Source organism: Quercus robur, chromosome 6 (assembly GCF_932294415.1).
Source record: "Quercus robur chromosome 6, dhQueRobu3.1, whole genome shotgun sequence".
Taxonomy (NCBI): domain Eukaryota; kingdom Viridiplantae; phylum Streptophyta; class Magnoliopsida; order Fagales; family Fagaceae; genus Quercus; species Quercus robur.
Genome location: NC_065539.1, coordinates 42,247,418 through 42,258,139, shown reverse-complemented (window position 1 = coordinate 42,258,139; position 10,722 = coordinate 42,247,418). Strand labels below are relative to the sequence as shown.

The following is a 10,722-nucleotide window of genomic DNA, read 5'->3' as shown; positions in this document are numbered from 1 at the left end:
TGCCCCAAATGACCCGACTCGATGAGTCCAACCCGAATGTTTAGTTGAGCGCGGGTCAATTTTCCAGCGACCCGACCCAATCAGGTCGAGTGTGGGTTAAGCCCAAACCCAAGCCGAGCCGACCCGTGGACAGCCCTAACTTCTAGAATGACGTTTGAAAAACTTAGTAATTGCTATTAAAAGAGTTTCTTTACTGATTGTATATTTATTTTTGATACATCTTAAGGGAAGGATTTAAACCTTGTACATTTTCATTGGATACACAAAAAAATAAAAAAAAGTAAAAAGTCATTTGAATTTTATCTTTATATATTAAGAGAATTCAAAAAGTTAGTTAAGGCTTTAAAAAATTTCAAAAATACCCCTAATCTAATTAGATAATTCTTATTCTTAAAAAATAAAAAAATGGGGTTAAAATTCTAATTTAAAAAAAAAAAAAAAAAACTACCAGAGAAACTTTTTTCCTAAAAATTAGTACACTTTCTTTAAATATATCTTACGCATGTTTGATGCATTTTTTTTCCTAAAAACTAGTACGCACTAAACCCAATAATTTACTCATTTTCAAAATCCTAAATTTTAGTTTCTTAAAAATTCCTTCCTATGTAACCCCACTATCAATAGATAAATTCAAATTGAAAAATTATATTAAAATCAAAATACTTGCCTTATCATGTGCGGAACACGTGTGATGAGGCTAGTTATTATTATTATTTTAATTGATAACTTGATAGTTACAACAATGGGGAGGGGGATTTTAAATCCTAAATGTCTTTGTTGGAAACACTAGGAAATGTCCAATAAAACTACAAGACTCTTGGCATGATTTGAGGTAATTGGCCAACAAATTGTTCTTTATGTTCACTAATATCAAGCAATAACTAGGCTAAAATGTAAAGACCCTCTAGGGTTTGGGTTAGTTGCAAAAACATCCATTGGGATCCAATTCTTCCTTGTAAATTTGATCATGTGATGGCATGTGATTTTTTGTTTTTATTTTTTTCCATAAGAGCTAACAAAAGTTTGTCCCAATGGCCAATTTGACATATATAGAAACCTCAGGGAGTTAATAAGGAAGAATTTAAACACTAAGAGGTGTTCTTAAAATTGACCTAAATTCTAAAGGGTGTTTTTTCATTTTGGCAATAACTCAAATAACCCGTATTTTTTTGGGGGGGAGGGGGGTCGAATGTGCTCACTTTTTAAACATTTTTCTTTTGGGTAAAATACAAAAACCACTCATGAGGTTTGAGCTAATGCTAGGCACTACTCATATATTTTAAAATATCTAATTTGCCCCTAAACCTAAATGGCACTTGAAACTATTTGTGCTTATTTTCCCGAAAACTAATTTATGGTCAATTTACTTGTCACATTGCAATCCCACGATGATTGTATTGTGGCAATTATATGTATGAGGGAGTGTTTATGTAGTAAATAGTAGATTAATAATACTCAAAGATGATCAGGGAAGCTGAAAAAGGATAAGGATTAGGAAAACTTTCAATTTTCAAACAATGTTAAATGTGGTTTATGCTTATATAAATTTGATATATTTTAAAGTATGGGCTGTGTCTCATATCATATTAACGGTCAATCCAAACCTCAAGGATAGTTTTTATATTGGAGAAATTACAATTTACCATCTTAAATTATATCATAAATTACACTTTACACCCTAAACTATACCATAAATTATACTTTACATTATAAACTTTCAAGAGTATAATTTAGAGTTATAAAGTGTAATTTCTCATTTGTTTTTAAAAGATTGAGAAAATTAGCAATCGGGTCTTTTCATGTGGTGCCATCCAAAATAACAGTAGAATTGATGGAGGGTGTAAAGTGTAACACGAATTATAGTTTAAGGTGCTAACCATGCATTCTAAAAGTTTAGGGTATAAAGTATAATTTGGGGTATTATTTGTTTTGGTAAAATGTAATTTTCCTTTTTATATTTTACCCTTTTTGTTTTGCCCTCCTAGAACGGCACACCGTTGTCCCGAACCACAACGTGACGCCGAGTCGTTGTTTCTCCCTTCATAATAAAACGCAGCGTTTACTTCAGTCTTGGAAAACTACAGCTCCAGCTCCACACCGTGCAGGTACTCTCACTCTGTCTTTTCCATTGCCGCCGTCGTGAAGTCTGAGAGTTGTGATTCAGTTTTCTCTGATCAATTCTACTTCTAAATTTCTCATTCGGCAAGTTTCCCTTTCATTCAAACTTAAGAAATTTAGTTTTCGCCTGCAAACTGTTCGACAAAATATCTCTAAGAACTCTATGTGCATTTTATAATCCTTATTGATCAACAAAAAAAGAACCAAACACAATTGGCCTTCTATGATTGATTACTATGCTAATATATAGTTCTATATTATCTTTCAATTTTCCTTTATTTTTATTTTTTATTATTCGTAAAGATTGTACTTTTGAAGCTAATGTGGTCACGGTTGTCCTTCTCTCAGTTATACAATTCGAAAGCAAACTGAGGAAACATGCCGTCTCTTCAAACCGCACTGCCTCCTGAACTTGCCAACAATGTTATCAGAGTTAGTATCAAATTCATCTTCATTTCTTTATATTCTGCCATTTCTATTTATTATACAACAGTTTTTTTTTTTTTTTTCCTCACCAATTCAGCCTTTTGTTGTAGCTTTATCGTGAATGCCTTCGACGAGCTAAATACATCGGTCATCGGGTATACAAAATTCCTCTCCCTCTCACACTCACACTCACAAACGCACAAAATTTACTGGGAATTTGAGTTATAAGACTAGATTCAACTTTAGGTACTTATTTGGGGATCGTTACTGTATACCATGTTGTACTAAAAATGACTGTTTTAATCAATAACGTTTAGGTCAACTGTCATTTCCTTGGTTTTTTCAACCGAGACATCCAGAGTTTGAATCGTCCTCCCCCAAATTTTTATTTTTTTATAAAAAAAAAAGGTGTTTTAGATGTTCCAATTTTCATGCCTAGCTTGGTCAGAGCAGCTTGCAATATTCCAGCTTCATTTCAAACTCTGATTCAAACCCTTTTCCTTTCAAGCTTTCTTATTGCCCTTGAGAGTTCCACATCCCAGCGGCCTATTTGACCTCCCTCCATATACTTTGAGTGAATGAGCATTCAAAGTATAAATGATCTTTAGTTTCCAATCTTCCTCTGCAAATGATATCTCAATTATAGCCCCAATTAGCAAGCCTATCCCTCGTTGCAGTTGCAAGCCTGTTTTGCACATCCAACTAGCAAATAAAACCATGCTTAGGAACATGCATCGTATAATCCTGCTCCAGTTTACATCCAGAGCTTTTAACTCTAATTTGCTTCCAAGCTGAGGAACAGCTAAATGCTTTATTTGCAAAAGGAATAAAGAGCCCCGGTCATCTCCTCCTATTTCGACCTCATTCAAACTAACTAGGATTCTTACTAAGTACTCCGATCTAGTAGCAGACAAGCAACATTACCCATTGTGGATTACACTAGACAGCTTTGCTGAAAAGTAGCTTGCTGCATGATAGATGATTTGATGATCAAATTTATGATAGAGCGGGCCCTGGGATGCCAGTTATCATGCAACAAATATATTGACATATCTCGTCCAACCTTATGTTTAATTAGAGGCCTTCTACTCTATTGCAAAATCTTCCTCCACCCACAAGAACTATCCTTAGAAATTTGGATTCAACTTTAGCTACTTTTATGTTGGTTTCATTACTGAATACCATGTTGCATGAAAAATGAGTTTTTCTGTTCCATATTTCATGCCTGGCTTGGTCAGAAGTAGAATGTGCTAGGTCTTTGATTCATTTTTATTTTGGATTAAAACCTTGTAAGAACAGTTAGCACTAAATCATTCATGTAGTTTAAAATTTAATATAAAAAAATCCTGCAAGAAAGACCAGATTCAAAAATAAGATATCATCCCTGGAATTCTTGACGCACTTTCCATTGCGGTCTTTCTATGTTTCTCTTGGCTGAGCTGTACATTTTCCCCTCCGCTCCAAGTATAAATGTCATTTTTTGAATTGTACATGTATGGTTCTCCTTGCGAAATCCAAGCTCACATTGTTAATGATTGTGTCCAATTGTACTTAGAAGATATAGGATGATAATTTTTCAATGATTATTTAGTTTCCAATCATATTGGGAAGACATGAAACTGACTTTGGGCCTCCTCTTTTTTTCTTTTTCTTTTTTTTCTTTTTTTTTTCCTTCTTTTTAAAAAAATAAAAAATTATGTAGCAACATAACACAGAACTTATAGTTGACATGGTGAGACAGCAGTTCAAAAAACACATGCACGAGACAGATCCAGAGAAGATTCAGAAGTTGAAGGATGAGTGAGTTTCATCTTGTCTAGTTACTTGCATGTATTTGTGCATGTTTGGGTTGGTGGGGAATATAGTGGAAACGATGTCTTTGGCTGTCTTATATTGCCAGGGTGCATCTTAGTGGGTTGCTTGATCCTTTAATATATACTTGTCATTAATTGTTTTTACTTGTCACAGACACATTTCTTCTTCTGCATTAATCCTTGTTTGCAAAGCTTTAATCCTTCTTTCCTTTGTTTTGCAGTGCGGCAAGGGGACTTATAAATCACATACTATATGAGTCTGAGAAGATGTCTGGTCGTAAATTCAGCAAAAGCGCTTGATGTTGTTCAGAATTTCAATTAATGAGTGCTTTCAGTTGGTGTATCAGATCATGTTTTGGCAAAATAATAATATAGACTTGAGTGGTCTCAATTTTTCTTGTTTATGACTTTCATGTTGCATGTGTTGAACCCATCAGGTTGAATGAAATTGGCATTTTTTAAATTTGCACAGTGGCCTTTCTATGTTGTTCATTTTTCATTTATAAAACTGATGGTTCATGATAAGAAGAGAAATCTGTGTATACTACCTATGTTTTATATGTGAAATGAGTCAAGCATAGACTTCTGTCCTTTTGCTTGGCATTTGTTAGCCGCTTTAGTGATCCGAGTCCTCAACCCAAGCAAAGTAGCAAACCCATCAATGCAGGCAATATGAAAGGAAAGCCTAAACTCTTTAACTTCTTAGTAGCCTTAAGCCTGACAAAGTGTATTACCGGTATTTTGTGCCCAAAATAAATGACCCTAGAAACTCTTAAACCCTGAAAATAAAAAATAAAAAAAACAAAAAAAAAACTCTAATACCCTAATTTTCAGGGCTTTCCCAGCACTCTGCTTTTGTTTTTAATCTTATTGTTTCTAATGATAATCTCTAACAAGTCTTCTTTAATTCTTCAAAGCTCATCCTAATCTCACGAGATTACTGCCTTAGAGTTTTAGCATCAGTTTGAGGGGTTTGTCATGTTCAGTTGGAGTTGGATAAATGCCATTTTTCAAGTATATATATCTCAAAGTTAGATATTTTTTCTCAAGCAAAAAAGGACATTTTCTATTTGTTAATCTTTTAACTTTTAAAATAATTTTAAGCAATTGTGTCTCCCTAACCAAGTAAAATTGTCAATGCATGATTTTAAAATTCTAATGTGTGGTGATCAAAGCAATATACCATGCTTATTAAAGTTTCTGTACCGTGCTTATAGCAAGTCTCAAAACTTAAAAGAGTAAAAGCAAAACCTCAGGTTGGATGATAGGATTTTCCTAAAAAATAACTATAAATCCGAAACTATATTATTAGTTGGGCAACGTTTCAAACTATTTTTTTTTTCTAACAATTCGAGTCCAGAGGACTCGATTTTGCCATTTGAAAATGCACTTGGAAATCGAGTGTGAGAAACTTCTCACACTCGATTTCCAAGTGCATTTTCAAATGGTAAAATCGAGTGCTCTGGACTCGAATTTTTAGAAACGAAAATAGTTTGAAACGTTGCTTTACTAATAAAATAGTTCGAGGGATTTGGTTATTTTAAAAAAAAATCTTGATATTGCGCCCCTTAAAGAACAACCAAATGTGGCTAGGCATGGATAACATTCCACAATGCACGTACAGTATTGTGAGGCACTGGAATATAACACATATATAAGATTCACTTCTATTTTTAGAAGAACTTTCTGTTACAAATCTTCTCCCACTAAATTTTTTTGCAGAAGCCTTGCAGCAATAAGGGCACAGATTAAGAGTTATAGAGGAGTACAAGGTTGGAGAAAAGTCATTGCAAACTTCCTCCATGTTCATTAAACTATCCCCACCACTATATGTTTCTTTGATTGACAAAGTTTAGCTACAAAACCAGTTGTATCCTAAGACTATAAACTGCTCTAATAAATGACATGTGTAAAAAATAGCATGTGCATTGCACATGATTACTTAAGTAAACTTAACCCAACTAACCCTAATTAACTACACCACCTATTAAAAAAATAAAAAATAAAAACTAAAAACCTAAAAAACCAAAACGTATAGTCTCTCTCGCTCTCTCTCTCTCAACGAAGAAACCTAGACATTGGGTCAACTATTAGAGATAAGCTGTTGAGGAGCTCCAAAATCAATGAAGAAACCCAGCTCCCACCGGTCCCAAACCCTCCGTCTTCACCGCTGGCCAACCTTAAATCCAGTACTGTCTCCACCGCCGACCCACCACCTCAAATCCTGTATTGTCTCCACCACCGACCCACAACCTCAAATCCAGTAAGCTCAAGTTCCTCTTCCCCTCCATCATTCCTAAAGGTACTAGAGCAACTTCTCCCTTTAGCCACTCCTTTCTGTACCCTTTCATTCTCAACCCTTGTTCCTTCCCCAAAATTTTGGGCTTCACCTGTCAATTTCAAATCATTTTCAAGTCTGTCATGTTCTTTGGAAGAACCTTGCTAGTACCCTAACGAAGCAGGAACTATATCAAAATCAAGGATCTCAACTGCCATAGAGCTTGATGAACCACTAACAGAAAATGAAGCTCCCAGACTACTTTGGGTTGGTCGGCCGGTGGTGGAGATAGGAGGCTATGGGTGATCGGTTGGAGTTGGGTTTTGGTTTACATTTTACAGAGAGAGAAGTCCATGAGAGAGAGAGAGAGAGAGATCATACGTATAGACTTTTTTAGGGTTTTTAGTTTTTATTTTATTTTTTATTTTTTTAATAGGTGTTGTAGTTAACTAGGGTTAGTGGAGTTAAGTTTACTTAAGTAATTATGTGCAATGCACATGCTATTTTTTACACGTTATTTTATTATAGCAGTTTGTAGCCTTAGGTTACAACTGGTTTTGTAACTAAACTTTGTCATTCTTTGATATAACTTAGTAATTTTTTAGTAGTTTTTTTCTTTGAATTTCCATATATTGGCCCAACCCTGTGATAGAAAGCTGTTGAGGCTCATTTTTGGCAAGCCCAGTAAGAGAAAAGGCCTAGCAACACGGGCAGACCAAAGTTAGCAAGCAAGAAAAAACCATTGAGCCTAAGTGGCAGGAATGAATGGCTTATGGGCTCATAAAGTGGGTTTTGAGGAAGCAAACGGGCTTGAATGGGCTCGGAAAGAGAGAAGAAGCAAATTCATGGGCAGTATGTAGAAAAGCAAGAATGGGCCACAGCAGGCCCAAAGTAATGTAAGCAAAGAAAGTAAGGGGCTAATGGAAGACCCATCAGCCCCAAGGATGAGATATAAATTAATTGGGCTAGGGAAGCTCCAGAGAGTTAGTAAAGGCCCATTGGAAAGCAGGATTGGAAAAAGGCTGAGGAAGCCCAAGAAAAGCAAATGGGCCAAGGATGCCCAAGAGGGAAATGGGACAAAGGAGCCCGCAAACAATATAAGAAAAGGCCCAGTGAACACACTGAGTCATTGGAAGGGAGATAAACAGCAAGCCCAAAGAGGCACAGCAAGCCCAAAGAGGCCCATCATGATTGAGTTAAACAACATTACAGCGGGAATAGCAGAGTGGAATGACAGGAAATGCTAGCAAGGCCACAGAATGAAATACAGAGTAGGCTGGGGGAAGGAAGGCCCATGGTCTGACAAGGCCCAACCCCCAAAAGAAGCAAGTCATAAAGAATGGCAGATTAGAAAACAACCCACGCCATAAGAAGCCAAAAGTGCACAGCAGAATATACAGACCAATCTCCAGAACACGGTAAATGCGTGAGCAGTAGGTGAAGAAGGTGAAGCATATGCGAGACCCAGACACCACCAGCCTGTACCTAGCCAATATAGGAAATGGTGGGTTATGGGTCAGAGGTAAGAGAGGGCATGGTCTGGCGGTGGGGAGAGGGAAAAAACATATTCTGGGGTTCTTGCTCAGACTCTTTTGGGGGAAATGTCCTGTTGGGATGACATGCCATCAAAAAGAAGTAAGGATGAGTTGGAACCGTTAGGTGCATGCCATGAGGGATAGAGAGAGAAAGCACACACACTGCAACGGGTAGAAAAGCCACAACAAGCAAACAAACAAAATAGCTTTCTTTGCCTGGTAGAGGGGAGCGGTATAGCCAGCACAGGTAAGTGGTGGTGGCTAAACAACTGACGATCAGTAAGTGGTCGACAAGGACACCCACACCAGACAAAGGCAGTTAAGAGCTAAAACAGTAAATACCAGTCACGACAGGCTCTATATAAAGGACCCCTTGCTGTGCACTGAGGGGGGAGGAAAAAATCACTGTAATAGGAATTTCTAGGAAAAACGATAACCAGATGTAAGCATTGGGAAGAAAATGAAGTAAAACAAAAGAAAAGAAAAGTAAGAAGTAACGAGAGGAAAAGAAAAACAGAGAGTTTTGAATGGCAGGCATACACTAATAGGTTGATCCCCTCTCTCCCTCAATAGCTTTGCTCTCTATAAAAGGCAAAAGATCTATATTTGGGCATAGACCATTTAGGCCTGTTCTTTTAAAACAATTAATTTCTTCTCTAAGATTACTCGTGTTGAGGGAACGGTCGTCCCTTTCTTGGTTTCAATCCTGTGTATTATTTGACATGGCAGACTAACACTTTGATTTTGCTAACTCTGTTTATCTTTCACTTAGCTTATTCTGTATACGGAGAGCCTTTTATTGCTCACTTTTATTTATTGTGGCTAAAAGTAGTGACTATATTTTCTTGTGTTATCCGTATTATATATGCCTGTCATAACTTGTTTATAGCAGCTCTGCTTGCCATGGGCATGTAACCAAAGCTTGGCAGACGTGGTGTAGTTTGTACACAAGCCGGACCAAGGTGGGTTCTAGTTGGACCGGTCCCAACTCTCTCATCCAGAAAACTCGGGCCTAATGCAGTAGGAAGCAACCCAACATTACAAACAAGGCCCACCACCTTACAAAAGCTATGCAATCTTCTGAACTTCCTTTATGTGGCTGATTTTACTACTTAGTTCCATGGGTACTAATGAATTTGGTTAAGCAAACACATAAAGCATATTTTTTCTATTTGCAACACTGGCCATGAGCAAACTCATAAATGTGAAGTAAACCCTCCAAATTAAAATGTCCAAATTATTTATTTCCATCAATATTCTTATCTAATGCCTTTGAAATCAAGATTTCCAGAATAGGCAGTATTTTCCAAATGTTCCTTTATGAGGAATATGCATAATTGATACTCAATGCGAGACTTATCCTCTGAAAAGTATGTGGCCAATATTCTTATCTAATGCCTTTGAAATCAAGATTTCCAGAATAGGCAGTATTTTCTAAATGTTCCTTTATGAGGAATATGCATAATTGATACTCAATGCGAGACTTACCCTCTGAAAAGTATGTGGCCAAAAGTCCATTCTCATTCGTGTAGGACAGTCAAGTGAAGTAGGGTGACCATGCTACCCTGCTAAGTGCTAATTGATTTGAAGTGAAGGACATGTTTGTGATCAGTGAACCTAATATTTCTTCTTGGAACGAATCAAAGATTGAGATCATCCTCAAGCTTTTGTCGAACTATTATCTTTTTTTGGAAAACTTTTACTAAACCAGACATTATTACAAATATACAGATTCTTGAAAAATTATGAGGGACTCAGTCCTCGTGAGGTGACGAGTCAATCGGCTGTGAAAATTACAACACTTCGTATCATACCCGCATTCTACTGCAATTGAATACTAAGGACCCATCATCATAATAGCTCCTATAGATTAAGTGTGTGAGAGAATTGTGGCCACTACTTTCACCACATCTCTGTCCCAACAACCTTCTTTTACCATACACTATGCCATTCAACATGCAGTGATGCTGTCTTCTGATGAGTGGCTTGCAATGTTGGTGAGCCTCAACCATTGCGTTGAAAATATAGCATTATTAGTATGGATGTGAGGTTCCAAAGCCAAACAGTTCATTCTCAAAGTAATTCACCGGTACTGCCCATCATCAATTTCTTTTTCCAGTGGTATAGTTTTGACGTGATCTTAACATGTCAAATTCACTAGTGCTTTGTGGTCCAGTGTTTCTTAGCTACCTTCTCACCATCCTGTTTTGCCATTATGTGGGTCTAGTTTTGAAGTGATTTTGTCTTTTCTTCTTATTTTTTTCCTAAAGGACCTTGCAGTTTCTTTGATCTCAACTAATTACTTATGAGTGCCGCAAATCATTTTCATTGGAAATCATTCCATTCTTGTATTGTTTTAACTTATTTGATTTTATATCCAAGAGTTTACGATGTTAAAGTGACTGGAACAAAATACTTTATCGGTTGAACTTATTGTTTCTCAATATATATATATATATATATATATATATAAAAGTTGAACTTATTAAAACCCACTGCACTTAATTTTACATCCAGAGTGTTGCAAATCATTTGCATTTGATGTTTTTTT

At 36.4% G+C, this 10,722-nt stretch overlaps 1 protein-coding gene across 3 annotated transcripts; it reads left to right on the top strand.

The window, feature by feature from the left end:
- The first annotated feature begins 1,947 nt into the window (after window positions 1–1,947).
- Window positions 1,948–4,821, top strand: LOC126688833 (uncharacterized). 3 transcript variants are annotated; one of them, XM_050383705.1, is made up of 5 exons: window positions 1,948–2,105; window positions 2,467–2,550; window positions 2,655–2,699; window positions 4,247–4,344; window positions 4,580–4,821. In XM_050383705.1, exons 2-5 carry the CDS (start codon window positions 2,497–2,499, stop codon window positions 4,656–4,658), a joined length of 276 nt encoding a protein of 91 aa, XP_050239662.1. In that variant the 5' UTR covers window positions 1,948–2,105; window positions 2,467–2,496; the 3' UTR covers window positions 4,659–4,821. The 3 variants fall into 3 exon arrangements, with proteins under 3 accessions (XP_050239662.1, XP_050239663.1, XP_050239661.1); XM_050383706.1 differs by having other exon boundaries at window positions 2,001–2,105; window positions 2,455–2,550; XM_050383704.1 differs by having other exon boundaries at window positions 2,029–2,202.
- The last annotated feature ends 5,901 nt before the right edge of the window (window positions 4,822–10,722 follow it).

Coding starts and splice junctions, on each gene's coding strand:
- LOC126688833 (XM_050383705.1), top strand. CDS start 2,497: ATGCCGTCTCTTCAAACCGCACTGCCTCCTGAACTTGCCAACAATGTT. Junction 2,551..2,654: donor TTGCCAACAATGTTATCAGA/GTTAGTATCAAA, acceptor CTTTTGTTGTAG/CTTTATCGTGAATGCCTTCG. Junction 2,700..4,246: donor CTAAATACATCGGTCATCGG/GTATACAAAATT, acceptor AAAATTATGTAG/CAACATAACACAGAACTTAT.